Source organism: Bombyx mori, chromosome 5, assembly GCF_030269925.1.
Source record: "Bombyx mori chromosome 5, ASM3026992v2".
NCBI lineage: Eukaryota > Metazoa > Arthropoda > Insecta > Lepidoptera > Bombycidae > Bombyx > Bombyx mori.
In genome coordinates, this window is record NC_085111.1 from 1,066,550 (window position 1) to 1,083,926 (window position 17,377).

Consider the following 17,377-nt stretch of genomic DNA (forward strand, 5'->3'; position numbering starts at 1 on the left):
GTTAATAAATGTAAGCCAAAACAATAACTTTTCTGACTGAGTCTGTTTATAATTAGGTAAATTCCGATTTCTCAATAAAACTGGATTAACGATGTTTACAATATTGCGGAGGTTACCTACGTGTTGGAAAATTGTAAAATAATTCATGTTACAAATAGTCTCGAAAGATACTTAAGTTTTTGTATATTTACTTTGTCGAAGGATATCGCAATGTGAATGCTGACTGCCACCGTCCCATCTTGAGGCGTGAGGCCGAAATCTCAGTTGAATTATAGAACGGCTGTCTCAGCACTTAAGCCGAAACGCACAACTACTTCCGCCCAGAAATATGCAGGATGGTACCAGCCTTTTACCAGCCCGTGGTTACTTGCAGTACGACTTACCACCGGTAATTACGCAAATTCGAATTTTAATTTTCTAACTTTTATCACATGATGCTTTTGCTTCATCATGGAGTCTTTCGTGAACACCTGATCTCCCGACACGCATTTTAAGTGCGAAATGTCTTGAAGTAGAATGGCAGCACGTTTCAGTCAACGGATTTCGAGTAGGTAGATATGACATAATAGTGGCGTATTCAATGCCAAAGTCATTGTAAAACAGTTTTAATAAACAAATTAGCGCGCTATATTACGTGGTCTTCCATTTCTTGTATGCTCAATTTTAATGTAAAACTGTCAGCGTGTGTGACGGATGGATCTGATGGATGTTCCGGCTCATCAAATGACTGTAACCTCACTTCTCTAATTACGAAAAGCGGCATATATATTTTTTCAATATACAATTGCTGCATCGAAAAGTGAGTTGCAGAAGTTGATATATTTTCACTCGTGTTAAATAATTATTTATTAAATAAATTAGGCATAAGTACCTATAGAGTCATAATATTATTTATACTGATTAAATTTCAGTAAGTCTTGTATTAATAGGTTAGATAGATAAGGTATCGTAGTGTATATAAATTTACAAACAAAAACTCCCGTTTACATATCTCAATTGTGATATAAATAAATATACCTATATTAATCCACGTAAAATTGATATGAGATAGCGGATAGAAGGTCGCCGCATCTTACAGCATTGATGTATTCACTATTTAATTAGGCTTAACATCTTAGATCTACGGTACCTTCATGAAAATACCATTCCTACTGGTGGTGCAAACCCGTAATCCTGCTTATTTTTGCCATGAAGTTTTAGAATATGCGAAGAAGAATATGCATTCTGATTTTAAGGGTGAGATAACTATTACCTATACAAGACAAATAAATCATTACTCTTATATTTCATGTTAGACAACGCTAAACATGTTGTAGTGTACTTTACACAGATATGTGGTAGGTATACGTTCTGGTAACCGGTTATTATCAGCTTAGGTCGTGAATTTATCTATCTACTTACAACGCGTAATGTTTACGAGGCCGTATGAAATTTACAGAATGGATTTGTTATAAGTGTGCTTTTAATTTGGTAGCGTAGCATTTGTACGGACAATATGGCGCGAAAGTATCGCGTGACGCGGTTCATGCGCGCACCTCGCTGGTCACGTTTACCAAACACGTGACCGGCTTAAGCACGTGGATGCCGATCCGTATACATTACCAGCGCATCCGTCTAACCAATAATTTGAGCATTTTGATGCAAATAACGAGAAAATAACAACAAGAATTTTGGTTTCAATATTATTTGGCTTGGGGCCAGTCGTATTTACACACTCGTGAAAGTTTAGAAATAGAACGAAAGACGATACTTTCGGAATAGCTCTAAGTTATGCTGCTATTAAAAAATTGTTGTTAAAAAATGTTTCACCTGTAAAGTTAATAATTTTTTTTTGTCTTTCAGAACTTTATTAGGTACTTTAATACTCATAACGTAACATTAAAGTATATTACGGCACAGAAACGATAGTTTGGTTTTTAAAAATAACATTAAATTTGTAACATTCATATTTAAGTATGATAGTTATTAGTTGCCCTTTTCCTTAATTACTTTCAGTCCGAATTATACACTTCAAGCACAAAACTAAGTATGTAGAATGATTACCTACGTAAATAAAAAGACATATAACGACGCGACGTATTAAAACGAATAGGCTTATTTTATTTTACACCTGACATCCCAATAGATACCGGTTTATCAGCAGCGGGCTGCGAGCTGGCCGCAGTTTCACAAGTAGTTTCGTGTATCGCATGGCACCGTCAGGCGCCAGTTTCGATTCTCGAACATACCGAGTTTCTTTCAACGTGTAGTCTAGGACGTTCTCGACTATTCGGTCTCCCGCATACTGCTTACCAAAAGAACCGGCTTTGCATCTGTAAACAATATGCCGTAGTAATGTCTAATACTTTGTATTGGTTAACTAATAAATACATAGAATGCAGAAAAACGAATAAAAGAAAAATGTATTCAATAGAAAGTATGGCATTAAATATTTAAACCGATCTGGTAACCATTTTCATTCAGTCAAATTTCAAATCAGTCAAGTTTCATATAATATTAAAGAAAATGGAAGACAATTATTATTATTATATGCTTTGTCGAATTGACGAGAGGCGAAGCGAAACAATAATATCATTAATTAGAAAATAATAATTACAATCAATTATTTAATTTTACATTTATCGGTTTTGTTCATGCAGTGTTAGTATTTATCGCACTGATTGTACATATTTGTACATCACATTATTATAATGAGCACATTAACACAATAATATCGTCAGTACTACCCAGCGCTGCATTAACAAATACATCCTAATGTTTTTATTTTATTTGAACATAGTATAAAAATAAAAACTTACTACATGTAGGTACTCAATTTAGCTTATCATTGCGTATTTGAAATTGTTTCAGTAAACAGGCCTACATGCTACATAGGCTGTTAAAAATCTAATGGGTAGTAATGAAAAAGAGATATATTTTATGTACATATTTTTAGTAAAGTAGCAAGTCCCGTATTAAGGACATATTTTTTTGAAGTGCTATTGCGCATTCTACATTTTCGCAAATAAATCGATATTAATCATAATCAAGTGACCTTTTTCTTACTTATTTTCTTTTCGGTCATAAATCCGAAATGTTCAAAATATAAAGAAAGGTTTCAATCGATCGAATGTGAACCGCGATCGAGTAAATATATTCTTGTTGGATCTTAAGCAGATACCATTTTTTCATCAATTTTGTTCTATTCACCTCGAATTACAGTACCTATAATATAACATCATAATATTTTTTTTTAAATATATTAATTTACGATAACTCCTACAGTTGTTCGAGCTTGTGATAGCTCCAGGATATTCGTGCCTCTATTCGTCGCAAAACAAATATTAGTGCTTGAAAATAAGAGTAACCACTACTGAAATGCAATCGATACTTGTGACTTCAATTAATTCTGTGTCTACGTCAGTTGTCAGCCACGGGGCAACGCAAACCCACCGTCGCTCGAAAGATGTCTTGACGGATCCCTCGGATCCACTGTCGGTGCTTTTAGGCCTCTCAAGCACAGGTCACCGACCTCGTCAAACTAGTCGATTACGATGAAGAGTTCGACGAGCGAACTAACCCAAAGACAGCCCGCATAGTTTCTCGCCGGATCTTCTTAATGGGTCGCCGATACGGTAGTAGATTCTGCGAAGCACTGCTCTTGGTAAGGCTATTGTTAACAGATTCTCTCGGGTTGAGCAGACGAGCTCACCTACCCGTCCGGACGTAGCTAGACTAGCCCTGTTTTTTCCTACCGATGCTGATAGTCTTGAGAGGCTATTTCAGCTTCTCCTTGACGTGTAGATGAACTCACGGGGCTCTAGCCCGGAGTGTTGCTAACACTGGCTCTAGCAAGAGCAGTGCTTCGCAGAATCTACCATCGGATCGGAAACGCGACCCACTGAGAAGATCCGGCAAGAAACTCAGTGGGCTATGTCTGGAATAGCCCCCTACGAATAGGTAGGGGAAAAAAGAGAACGAAGATGAATGACTAAATAATATTTCATCCTGTTGTCCTAGTTCTAATGTAATAACGCTACACTCTGTAGGCGAATACGCCTGTTTGAGTATTTAAAGTTTAATGAATAATGCAAACTGTACTACAATCAAGTAGTAGCTACCTACTAGCTGGCTGGCACACTAACGTATGACGCTGTAGCGCTTACGAACTCAAAATAGCTATCACAGAATACTGACCCCGACTTCTATGAATTTAAAGAGATTTTGAAAGTAACACAAATCGTTTTGTTACAGTAATTATTGTGATTTTAAAATGCGCACATGAACCTAAATGGGGTGGAGCTTCTTTTTTTTTTAATGCTTAGATAGGTGGACGAGCTCACAGCCCACCTGGTGTTAAGTGGTTCCTGGAGCCCATAGACATCTACGACGTAAGTGCGCCGCCCACCTTAAGATATAAGTTCTAAGGTCTCAAGCATAGTCAAGTAAAGTTGACTTCAAAAATGCGGCCACAGACGGACTCTAAGGTTTGAGGTGAAGGAGAAGCCTGATAAACCAATCATCAGAACCCAACAGAGCCCGAAGGAGGAAAATTCAAAGTGTCCCTAGTGATTATTTAATTTGAATAAGTAGTTGCATTTTTCCAGCGCGAGTGCTGCGGGGGCGGCCGATGGGTATTTCTGAGTGTGACGTCATAGCGCCGCAAGCCCCGGCCTCCGCGCAAATCGCGTATGGCTCCTAAGCCCGCGTGCTTACGCGCTGAAGCGGGTTTCAACAATCTGAGAAATGGCTAATTTTAACATTTATAAAAATATTGTTTATTCAATTTGTTTAATTCATTACACTGTTAAAATGATCACTACCATACGAGATACATGCTGAAGATCGTACAATAGTCGCTCAAAACTATTTTTTTATTTCTTGCACATTGCTACTATTGCTATTAAAGTAATGTTTAAATACTTTTTCAAATCGAAGTTCAGGTAAATTCTAGTTATTTATCAATTAGCATGCTATATATTGTGTTTTTGTAATTAGACTAAATTTCAAATTGACAAGTAATTCATCATGAATTTTTATATGGTTTTGTCACATGATTGTGGGTATTATATAATAACACTACAAAAATGTTTTAATAAAGTAAGGAACATGTAAGGTAAGGTAAAAAAAGGTGAGGTAAACCTTAAATACGCTGGCATTGCATAGCATAACAGCTTAAGTATGAAAAAAACCTTAAATACATATTACATGATTCTGTGTATTTATAGTATGTATGTTAAAGACTTGTGCTTTACGAAGCACCGCCCGATCTCTCGTGAAGTTATTATTGTTCTCATCTGCCCAGTCTGAGAAAATACTCCTAAGTGATGAGCAGTGGCTTAGATATGTCCTCAAATTGTTTCATGAGCATCGGTAGTCGCTCACCATCATATCCTCTTAACATTGCCTTATTATGGCATTACAAAATAGGTATAGTGTTAATAAAATAAATTCCAAAATACTTTAGTAATTTCATATTTAACGGTTTATTCACTAAAATCTTTTAAATTTGAAGCATCGAAAGGCGGTAAAGACTCAGTTGGTTGCTTTAGCCTTCCTAAGATATATTATTATGTAACAGGGCATGCTTACAGAAAATTTCTTGGTGTAAGCGCCTACATGTTTGTCTCTATCGTGTTTCTGGTTACTTCATTTTCGTTTTAATTTTTCTCCATAGTTGACTAATCGAATAAATATCAATGTCCGCTTAAAAGACCAATTGAACGTTATCTTGGAGAAATACATAAATACGATGAACGCCAGTGATTTTAATGGCTCAACAGTCCACACATCCAAGCCGACGTCAAGGTTCATGTCGGTGGCCATATCAACAGACTACTGTTTTGTCTTTGTACAGCTGTTAACACACACACAATATGTTAGATTATAGACCCACAAAATTGATGTTAGCAGAACAAAGATATAATCATTATTTTATGTTCTTTGTAACGCATTTAGCTGTAGGTAACTACATAATTAATGTGCTCAAAATATCGGTGCAGTATGATGACCCTAGTTTTAAGAAACGAATCAAAATAGATTAGGTAAATAAAGCGAACAATGTTATTCAATTCAGCAAATTTTAAGTGGGTCATTAGTTATCTACATTAATAGGTACTATTTATTACTCATGATCTAATTACTAGATTCCATCTGTTTTCTGTTCTGTACCTAGTAAGAGCGACATGGACCTAACTCAACCTACACAAAATTACATACTGCTTCATTTACTCGTCGCATGAGCGCGCCATACTTTTCGGACACACCTTAGTACCTACTGCACGCCTTCGTAGTCACTAGGACAATCGGTTTTGATTTATATTTGACAGCTTATGTAATACTAACTAGTAAATAAAACGAGTCGCTTTTGCTTGAACTTCATTTATTAGTCATTGAACAGCAATTATAAGTGATAAGTTTTCTCTTTCAAGTCACTACAATAAACAGTACAATCAATATAAATAATTCTCAATCCGAAAAATAGAATGTTGGTGTTCCAGCATGAATCGTGACTATGTCAAAATATTTCATCCAAATGAAACATTTGACTGGGGCTTATGCAATAATAACAGTCTTTAGTTTAAGACACAAAATCAATTTGAAAACCAAGACTCATTTTAAAGACACATCGCTCTACACAATTGTCATTTTAAAGTTCTTCAAAAACTCTAAACTTACAATTACTGCCTGCCATGTATTTACACATTTGTAGAAAATATTTACAACTTATTGTATTAAATAAACACATTCACAGACACACTCGTTCGTCGTACTAGAACGCACGAAGAACAATGTAATTAACAAATTATACTGATCCATTCACTCATTACAAAACAATTGGCAGCAACATGATACACAATGTTCTAGAAGCCCTAAAATGTCCAGTCTCAGTTTAGGTTTGAGTATATAAAGATTCTGGTTCGCCAAAACTCAAGAAACTCTTCCTCCTTTTGACCAAGCAAACACATACTGAAGGCCTGATCAGCACGGTTTTGACAGATCAATTTGTCAATCCCTCGAGCTGTTGCTATCAGAATTGACATTATATACTTAAATCTGATCCAAAGGAGATCCAAAATATTTTAATTAGGTAAAGTGTCCATTAATATTTCTTTGACTCCTGTGGTTAAGCGTTCAGGAAACTTGATGTCAAATGCTACAAGCAGGTCACCCTTTCTTGTGGGTTCCTTGGGGAACGGTAGTCCATAGCCTGGGAACCTTTTGACTGTGTGAGGTTTTACTATTTCACCATGTAAGTTGACTGTTAACTTTTCTCCAGACATAGTTGGTACTTCAATGGTTGTGCCACAGAGTGCCTGCAACAAGATTAAATAAGTTATTAATTTCCATAAATGACTCACCACTTATAAGATGTATTGCCTAGTTAATTAAATTATATTAGTCAATTATAATAAAATTATTATACAGTACTATAAGTCAACTTATGGTAGGTACTTTGTTTTAATTTTGTTAGTGTGTGTTATTCCCATTAAAAACAGAAATTTACAAAACCTTTTTGAGTTCAGAAATGCACAAGAAACTTAACATACCTGTTTGAGTGAGATTTTAGCTGTGTATCTTATGTCACTGCCTTCTCGCTTGAATAGTGGATGTGCCTTATCTCGGATGATAAACACTATGTCTGCTGGGATTTTATTACGACCTCGATCACCTTCTTTCTGGAAGGTAATCTTAGTTCCAGCTTTCCAGCCAGGCTTCACGTGTATGGTCAACACCTTGTCTTCCTTCTTCGAGGTACCATCTTGCTGTATTACACGTCGCGATATCTTCATCTTCTTGACACAACCACGGGCGATATCTTCTAATGATACGTATAAATCGTGTTCGATGGGGGGGTCCTGCGTCTTCTCCTTCCTACTAGGTGAACCATGGAAATTAAAGCTGTGACTGCGGAAAGCACCACCGGGGCCACCTGGTCGCGCCTGCCCCATGCTTATGTTACTGAAAGGATCCATATCCACATCCATGTCGCGGTCGAAGAACGTTGTAGTTCCACCTCCATTCAGATCGAAGAATTCCTGGAACGGGCTGGCCGAACCAAAGAACTGCGCGAACGTTGCTTTCGGGTCGCCGTGGAACGTGTAGGAAAATGATTGACCGCCACCAGGACCATTCTGCCCGCCCATACCACCCTTTAGGCCTTCTTCGCCGTGCGCATCATAAATTTCTCTTTTCTTCTTGTCCGATAAAACCTCATAAGCTTCTGCCACTTCTTTAAACCTTTCCTCTGCGCCCGCAGCCTTGTTCTTGTCCGGGTGGTACTTTAATGCCAATTTTCTGTAGGCTTTCTTGATGTCATCGTCCGAAGCACCTTTTGTTATTCCCAATATTTTATAGTAGTCTTTGCCCATTTTGATTTGTACTGAAACAAAAAAAAAAGATCAGTCTCGACGTTTGACACCTTTTTTGGAAGCACGATTTCGTCGATCATTTTCGTTTCATAAATTTGATAGACCACATTTTATAACAAAACCACGGTTTTTAAATGAAAAAAATCAACATAGCATTTTCAGAACACTTACTTGTATTAGAGAAACTTTAATCCTTGATAATTTAAGCACAATTTACGAAATTTTAGCAAATAATCACAACGCAAAACTCAACACTTCACTTCAGCAATATCACAATTGAATGAAACGCGGCGCTCTCGTCGAACCAAAATATATACATCAAAACATCTAGAACATTCTAGGACCTTCACCCGTGACGTGAGCGAGATGCAATAAAAAGAAAGCAATATGAACTAGCTAATGTTAAAAAGAGACAAATATAAATTTCTATGTTCATCGGCTAATGGGCACGTCATTTTCTCGAATCTCGACCCGATTATAAATGTCAGTATGTTCTCGTTGTTTCTTTTTTATTTTACCATGTTCTCTGTTACGACTTAATAAATAAAAAATGCAATATTTAATTGTTCATGTTTTCAAAATATTATCTATTTAATGATTATTCTGAAAAGGGGATTATTTATTTTAAAGCGATACTAGTGTTTATTATATCTTTTAGATTGTTTTTTTTATTAGATCTACTGTTAACAAATTCAAAAATTAAGGAAGCTTATCAAAGAAGAACATCATCTATCATAGCGGGTTAATCAAATGATACATTTTGGATTTAGTTACCCAGTTTTCCTAAGTAAACTAAAACACTGTGTTTTATTCGTTGCTGGTAAAGTATGGAGGTTAGAGGTAAGCAGAACCAGCTGTAAGCATCACCCGCTGTTTGCCTTTACCGTCCATACTTTTCGAGAAATGGTTTTCTGTGTATGAAAAAGTGATCGTCGAAAGGCGACCAATTAGGGTAGCGCCATCGTAGGCAGTGGTGTAATTTTAAAGATAGCCCAGAAAGTTTTTCAACTAAGCATACTTCACTCCCTTACAATTTCTACATCATCCATTTGCTACACTAGCCCTGTTTTAATGAGTTTTCTGAATTGCAATTTGCTGCTTACAGCCGGATGCTTCTTCAACTTGTCTCTCATTTTAAGATAGTTCTCCTTACCTATAAGTACACACCTAAGAGTTAAGTATGAAGTCGTAACAGATATTTAGCAGTGATACATAGTAAACGTTGACAAAGACATAAGTACAGATATATGAAAAAGTAGGAATGATCCTTCTTCTCGAAAAAGAGAAAATCGACTGCCCATAAATATATTTTTTCGATATTCGCTTTTTTTTTATTTTCCGTGTAATGTCACCAGCACCGACTTTAAAATACTTTTTTAATATCGATGCTTTGATGTCAAATGGAATGGATCGGATTGAAATGAATTTGTTTATTAACTGATATTGTCATCAATTTGCGTTGTTTCAATAGATTTTTTGGAAGAACCCGAGACGTCACGTTCAGCAACTTTATTTCATTTTCCAATAATAATGGATTTTCACACATGATATGATGATAACCTGTTTGCAAATGCATTTTGATTTGCTAATGTCCTAGATGGATTGGCTATTATAATGATAAAAAGATCGATTTAAACAGAAATCAATCCCTGATCACCATCCCTACTCACCGAGATATGTAGTTATTTTGAATAAAGTTATGTATGTATGACAGGGCAAGAACAAAAAAGGTAAGATCTTTTTGGCGGAACCGCGAGGAGTGAAGTTGTGTGATTTGTTTGTTAGATTTAAATGTGTAATAACGTGGCTTATTAACTGTTTAGTATCTGTGAAAGTGCACAAATGTGGGAAAATGAAACAAAGGCACTGGACGTAACTTCTCGGGATCTTCCAAAAAGTCAATTGAAAAAGTCTTAGTAAATGACCACCATTTTACTGAGATTATATTTTATCCCATATTATCCAACCTCATTTCATTTCATGCCATGTTTCATTAATCAACTTCATTTAATTACACTTCATATTATCATTTTTCATATAAAATGAATTATAAAAGATTAGGCTGTATGGTATGATACCATTGACTTTTCAGTTGAAAAAATAAAACTACTACTATTATGTAGGAACCGTACTTACTTAAATATTGTATTTTCTAAACGTTTGCTGAAATAGTAATCCCTAACATTACATAGTTTAACCGGTTTTACTAAATAGAAAAAAATCACTATCTTCTATTGTAAACCAATAAACAACTGATCTGTGCGTGAAGTTCTATCGAAATGTAGGTGTTTAGTTCTTTTGTTTTTGAATTTTTGAAGTTTGTTCAATAGGTAAGTGATAGTTAGACTATTAGGTTTTGTTTGTAAATAAAATAAAGGTTTTTAAAGTACTACTTTATTTATCTGACAAGTCGAAGAAAGAGCGCGTGCCGGCATCCCTTGTATTCGATGTCGTAGTACTTCTCATAAAAGTCTTGTATAAGTTCTTCAACCTGAAATAATGTCCAGAGATATACTACAAACGAACTGCGATTTGTGTTCAGAAGTCGCACACGAGCCTTTTATCGAATGTTGCGAGTGCGAAAGCAATGTTTGCACTCCTTGTTTTTCATCCGGCAAGGAAACAGAAATGCATAAAAATGACCACAAATACGCGATAAGAAGAAATGATTTTCCATTATTCGGTAATTGCAATTGGTCTGCTAAAGAAGAGTGCAAATTGTTATCAGCACTTTCTACATACGGATTCGGAAATTGGGAAGAAATATCTAAGAATGTGCACACACGTTCTAAACTCGAATGTCAAGAGCATTATAGGAAATATTACATAGAGAATGTGCAGTATAAAGAATTGAGATTACTAAAGGAAACACAACAGTCACTTTTTCCAATGCCAATTACTCCATACTTGTACAATACAGATGTAAGCACTAATCCGCCTAGAAATAACAGTTCAGATCAACATTTAGCTGGTTACAATACATATAGATCTGAATTTGAATTCAGTTATGATCACAATGCTGAAAGCATATTTAATATTGAAGACAGTTACTCTGAAGATGATGATGAGGATGAGGATGAAATGGACATGATGGATTCTTTAAAGGTGTCTTTAGTGAATGCTCTTAATACAAGATTAAGAGAAAGACATAGAAGGTATAAAATTATACAGAATCATGGCTTAGTAATGCCAAATAAGCTTTTCTCATGGATCCAAAAGTTTGACCTCACTATAACACGACAGAAAGCAGAACGATTGCTTTGCTTCATGCAGTTCATGACAGGAATACAGTTTGACGCTTTCATGGAATCCATGAGCTTAGAGAACGAGCTGTTACAGAGAATTGGACATTTATGTGAATACCGTAAGAATGGTATAAAAACTCTTTATACTGCCAAACTTTATAAGCAACTTAAAAAAGAAAATGACATAATCATGAAAGAACAAAAGTATGCTACATGTGTTATGGCCAAGAAATTTGAAAATCAATCACCAGTGAAGACTATGTACACAAAAAACCACCAAGTGCTGCGTTACAAGCGTATGGCAATGCCCTTAGAAATAATTGACTTGCCAGGTTTCCACAGGCTGAGTGAGGCTGAACAAGTACTATGTTCTAATTTGAGGCTTGTACCAACAAACTACTTGGAAATAAAAGAGCATCTTATAGCTCAGAACAGTAAGCTTGGATTCCTACGACTTTTAGATGCAAGGAAAATTGTTAAAATAGATGTAAATAAGACTAGGAAAATTTATGATTATTTGTTATATGAAGGTTTTATAAGTAAACCATTGTGACTATGACAAATTGGTATCATTTAACACCACATATGCTATGCTGAATTGCAGATACACACACTTGTCAACTATTTATCAATCGAAAATTATTATGCAACAAAGTATTGTTAGCCTGTGTGTATTTCTACCACTAATGTGCCTATTTTAGTCTTAAAGTATTCATACTTTCAATATAACTTGAACAGTGTGAGAGCAGTGACATTACAATACTTTGGGATAGGTGAGTTGGGTGTGAGCTCAGAAGCCCAACTGCAGAAATGAAATATTCATAGTTCACGTTGTCTGTTTGTCTGTTCTTTGTGCACAAAATGTTACTTTTGGATTCATTATCAACAAATAATGTGGTAGTGTAAAATGCGATGAAAATAGTTAGATACATAGATACATTGGTAATATGAGGTATGAGGTCAAAATTTTAGTAGCTTTGAAATAGTAGACTAATCTATGCATCAGCATGTTTCTGGCGTGAAGCAGTTTTGTAAAACTCCAGATAAGTTTACATAATAATTACAATACATTGAGTGATATTCATAATGTATCATAATATGCTGATAATACATTGTACCATAATACCAGAGAAATAGGGTTTTCATGATACTCACTTTGAAGCCAAATTTTTGATATAAAAATATAGCTGGATTTGTTGGTGACACATGCAGTGTGATATCTTGGCCCGTGCAAGTCTGTAAGTAAAAAAGGTAATTGTCTACAACACTTAAGCCTGAACCTTATATTAGCAAATAATTTAAGGTAAACATACAATGCAGTTGATACTTTGACCCATAGAGTAAGATTATATATAACCTAACTTTGACCTGAAGTCACCAGTATTCAATGCAGGGTGAACCTTCTTTATTTAAAAAAAATGAACAGTTTTGTGTCCGTTGCCATGCAACCCATATCATGATCCGTTTTACTGATTGAATTAATATTATATTAATACGTTGACCGCCATGTAGGGCACTGATGCCCTACGCGGCGCACTGAGGTAATTATGTCGATCTCTATTACTAAGCGCTGGGATTGCTTAATTTTGCCTTCTTTTGTGTTTAATATAATATGTTTTAGTATTTTAGGTCTCCAGAAATATATTCATTCTCAGTATCTTCGAATTCTTTCCCAGCGACTACGAGATGTTTCAGCGCCTTAGTAAGAAGATAGAAAAGAGAGAAATCGACATAATTACTTGAGTGCGCCACGTAGGGCACCGGTGACCTACATGGCAGTCAACGTATTAAGATCTGGCGATATGTTCTTACTTCGTATGTTCTTCACTGGAGATACAACTTTCTTTTTTAAAGAAAGTTTCTCCACTACGGAGACTGGATTATGTGGTAACCAGATCCATCTTCCTGAAATATCGCAATAAATGTCCGCCTTACTGTTCCTCATGGGCGAGTATACCTGAAGTAGATGGTACAGCATGAATGTAGCTATGCCGGCCCTGCCCCACTCCGGCCTGGTGAGCACGAAGGAGATGTACGCGGTGGAATGTCCCGCGTCCGGCACCAGGAAGGCACAGCCCACGACCAGGCGTCCGTACGTCACTACGCAGCTGAACTCTGGGTACTGCAGGGCCTCAGTTACTGGCGGACATCACAAACATATCTAAGCAAAATTATAATTTCCCTTATTACTTGTGGTAGGAACTCTTGTGAGTCCGCGCGGGTAGTTACCACTACCCTGCTTATAGCTGCCGTTAAGCAGTAATGCGTTTCGGTTGGAAGGGCGGGGGTTCTAACTATATTGAGACCTTAGAACTTATATCTCAAGGTAGGTTGCGGCATTTACGTTGCAGATGTCTATAAAAAGCGTGATCAGACACGGTACCGCGATGTTTTTAGTTTTTGAACCTTGTATGTTTATGTATACGAGTGTTCACAATTGTTAGCCTGATGTAAACCAACTAGCTGTACCCATCCGCTTCGCTGGGCATTTAAAATTAACATCATTATTTCTCACCCCCACAAACATTCTCATCATTGACGCCCCCGCAACTGGTGTAGGGAGTCCAACACTCATATAAATATTAGCCTATCCATTAAGTACATGTATTTTCTACATGGATACCAAGTTTCAAGTCAATCGGATGCATGGTTCAGTAGTTATAACGGAACATCCGTAAAAACCACTGTAGATTTATATATTATCAAATCAAATCAAATCAAAAAAGTTTTATTCAACATAAATGAAAGTGCATACTTGTTGAACGTCAAAACTACCGCCAATTCACGAGAATTAGCCTCCGTCCTGAGAAGAATTGGCAAGAAACTCAGCGGGCATGTCTTTTTTTTTTTGTTTTTTTAAATATTAGATTATTATTTTTGAATATTAGATTTTTTTAAATATTCATTTTTACAAAAAGGAATTATAACATAACAATTTTACAATATTGAAATGCCCGGAGCGAGCAACTCATTCCCACTTTGTGCAATCTTCTAGATTATCATTGACTTTATAGTAAGCTTTATTGCACAGATGTTCTTTAATAGTTTTCTTATTAGTATAGATATCCTCACTGTGAATAGGTTACCAAGCTGTGAGAATACAGATCGTTGTGACATAATAGATCCAGTCGAAATGTTTTGGTATTTTATTACACTTACAGTCTATCCCGGGCCAGAAGAATTGGGCACATAAATTATTGACTGCAGCGATGTGCTGCGGACGGACGTAGGAGTAGTCAATGGACATGCGTGCGGGTGGCTCGTAGTCTTTTATGTGCCTGGAAATAAATTAACTTTAATAACGTTACAACTTCGGTAGGGTTGAGTAACTTAGCTTTACCATTAGCTGCTTGCGTCACATGTGGCGGTAGCCAACATAAAATACAAAATGTCGTTTTCAAGAGACGTTTGCAATATATGTGTACAAGTTTCGAACAATGAGATTCGGGCCGTGGAAGATCCTGCCTTTGTCATATCCCTACATCACATACATGGAAGTGACTCACCAAGTCAACACAAGATTTGACTTGTGACTGAACGTTTTCTTTATATAAAATTATTTCTCATGCTCTCTAAACTCAAAGACTAACAATAGTGATCGGAAACACGGCTCATGAGATGGTAAGTGGACATTATCGGTCACCTCGTCGTAGGACGTTGACGTCTCTATTTCATTTAAAACTACTGCTGAAAATTTTCAATAATAAGACAATAAGATATTATTAAGTATTTACAATATGGCGACTGCTCTATTAGATATAAAAATCAAAATTTAAATCCCAATTAATTTGATTTCGAAACAATTAGGTCTAAGATTGAAACTAATCAATCACCTGTGAGTTTTCCTCAGCAGCTCGTCCATTAGCTTCATCCAGGTGGTGCAGGTTTCGGTGTCCCGTCTTATGTAAGGCTTGAGGGTGACTCCGGAGTACGGAGACCTGAAGGGCAGGGCTTCCATGCGCGACAGCAGGAGGGTTCCGTGGGTTGTACTTGCTATAGTACCGCAGAGGTTATCCATAAGGAACTAAACAAAGAGTAAAATTTTTAATAGATCATTTAGAAGCAATCGTCCGCCGGTTTCAACTTTAGCTATGACTACTACATACAACAGAGAATTTCCTAAAAAAATATATACAGGGTGCCCCAAAAAGGTATTCTTACTGGTGGTAGGACCTGTTGTGAGTCCGCACGGGTAGGTACCACCACCCTGCCTATTTCTGCCGTGAAGCAGTAATGCGTTTCGGTTTGAAGGGCGGGGCAGCCCTTGTAACTAAACTTGAGACCTTAGAACTTATATCTCAAGGTGGGTGGCGCATTTACGTTGTAGATGTCTATGGGCTCCAGTAACCACTTAACACCAGGTGGGCTGTGAGCTCGTCCACCCATCTAAGCAATAAAAAAATAAAAAATAAAATAAAAAAATGAATAATCCTGAAACACCTCATAGTAGAGCTATTGGAAACACAAAAAAAAAGTTTTCAGGTTTTTTTTTATTGCCCTTGTAGGCAGACGAGCATACGGCTCACGTTATGGTGAGTGGTTACCGTCGCCCATGGACTTCAGCAATGCCAGGGGCAGAGCCAAGCCGCTGTGTACCATAATTGCCCAAATTACGTATTTAAAAAAAAAGTTGATACTTTCCATACTGCTGTGCGTTTCTGGAATATACAACAGCTACAAATAAATGAAATCCATAGGCTTTTTGGTGTTATAATATTCTACATGGACTACACTAAGGAATATGCAGGAAATCGTATGAGTGAGTAGCTAGTGTAATTTTTTATAAAAGTTAATCTGAACTTAAAAATCAGGATTTTTTTTATTTTTTCTTTATTTTTAATTTGGGTACTACCTAAGAAATAATTTTTTTTATTATTATTTTTGAGTTCCCAATAGTTCTACTATGAGGCGTTTCAGGATTATCCATTCTTTCTGGGACACCCTGTATATTGATTGTTTTCGTGTCTCACCGATCTCTGGAACCTGTCCAGCACTCTCTCGACGTTGTTGACCTGCCGCGGATCCTCAGCGGCGTGACCGCTCAGCAACTTTACCGTCCTGAATGATATAAAAAAAAAGACAACTCTTAGCTTAGCATGACAAGGACAGCAATATGTTACATATAATATAATATTATAAAGAGGAAAGATTTGTTTGTTTGTTTGTTTCGAATAGGCTCCGAAACTACTGGACCGATTTGAAAAATTCTTTTTCCATTAGAAGCCGACATTGTCCCTGATGAACATAGGCTACTTTTTTTAATTATTTTTTTTTGGTTTCATGTGTGTTTTAATGTTTCCGAAGCGAAGCGAGGGCGGGTCGCTATGTTACATATTATTGTGTAAACAAGAAATAGTTACGTGATGTAAATCCGAAAAAGAAATTCAAGAGAAACCATGCCCAGTCGTTCCTTACCCCCACGATATCAATCAGCTCGGGCTCAGACAACCGCATGGGAATTGTTTTCCAATTAATATTTATTTATTGTATTATTGTTATCTAGATCCTCAAAACGAAGCCGGTGATCACTTCGCGGAGACAGTCAAGCGGAATCAACCCGACCTGCCTTTAGTCATGCCTATTATTATACCGTAGTATTGGTAATCTATATATTAATACGTGAAGGAAAAACTTTGTATCCCTTTTTTCGAAAATTGCGCGGACGGAGGAGTATGAAATTTCCCACACTTATAGAGAATATAGAGAAGGAGTGTAGAATGTTAATATTTTTTTAATTTATGCCTAAAAAATACATTAAATCAATAAAAAAACATTACACAC

At 36.4% G+C, this 17,377-nt stretch overlaps 3 protein-coding genes and 1 long non-coding RNA gene across 6 annotated transcripts in view; 2 read left to right on the forward strand and 2 right to left on the reverse strand.

The window, feature by feature from the left end:
- LOC101744121 (uncharacterized) lies at positions 1-4,765 on the forward strand. The gene is made up of 2 exons (XR_209757.4): positions 1-388; positions 4,587-4,765. It is a non-coding gene; the product is annotated as an uncharacterized LOC101744121 (long non-coding RNA).
- Positions 1,825-17,377, reverse strand: part of LOC101743975 (cysteine-rich protein 2-binding protein) — a 27,052-nt gene continuing 11,499 nt past the window's right edge. For both annotated transcript variants that reach the window (XM_012690423.3, XM_004926212.4), the window contains exons 8-14: positions 16,567-16,654; positions 15,430-15,620; positions 14,756-14,874; positions 13,554-13,735; positions 12,752-12,832; positions 10,488-10,842; positions 1,825-2,312 (exon numbers count right to left, since the gene is read on the reverse strand). In XM_012690423.3, coding sequence (XP_012545877.1) covers positions 10,750-10,842; positions 12,752-12,832; positions 13,554-13,735; positions 14,756-14,874; positions 15,430-15,620; positions 16,567-16,654 — 754 coding nt within the window. In that variant the 3' untranslated portion in view covers positions 1,825-2,312; positions 10,488-10,749. The remainder of the gene's footprint in view (positions 2,313-10,487; positions 10,843-12,751; positions 12,833-13,553; positions 13,736-14,755; positions 14,875-15,429; positions 15,621-16,566; positions 16,655-17,377) is intronic.
- On the reverse strand, positions 6,345-8,829 carry DnaJ-5 (DnaJ (Hsp40) homolog 5). 2 transcript variants are annotated; one of them, XM_012690401.4, is made up of 3 exons: positions 8,523-8,829; positions 7,530-8,362; positions 6,345-7,295 (listed from the first exon to the last, which is right to left on the reverse strand). In XM_012690401.4, the coding sequence occupies exons 2-3, from the start codon at positions 8,349-8,351 to the stop codon at positions 7,062-7,064; spliced, it is 1,056 nt and encodes a 351-aa protein (XP_012545855.2). In that variant the 5' UTR covers positions 8,352-8,362; positions 8,523-8,829; the 3' UTR covers positions 6,345-7,061.
- Positions 10,836-12,159, forward strand: LOC105841642 (transcriptional adapter 2A). Its single transcript, XM_038011355.2, has one exon. The coding sequence runs from the start codon at positions 10,851-10,853 to the stop codon at positions 12,147-12,149; it is 1,299 nt and encodes a 432-aa protein (XP_037867283.1). The 5' UTR covers positions 10,836-10,850; the 3' UTR covers positions 12,150-12,159.

Coding starts and splice junctions, on each gene's coding strand:
- DnaJ-5 (XM_012690401.4), bottom strand. CDS start 8,351: ATGGGCAAAGACTACTATAAAATATTGGGAATAACAAAAGGTGCTTCG. Junction 7,296..7,529: donor CTAAAATCTCACTCAAACAG/GTATGTTAAGTT, acceptor ATCTTGTTGCAG/GCACTCTGTGGCACAACCAT.
- LOC105841642 (XM_038011355.2), top strand. CDS start 10,851: ATGTCCAGAGATATACTACAAACGAACTGCGATTTGTGTTCAGAAGTC.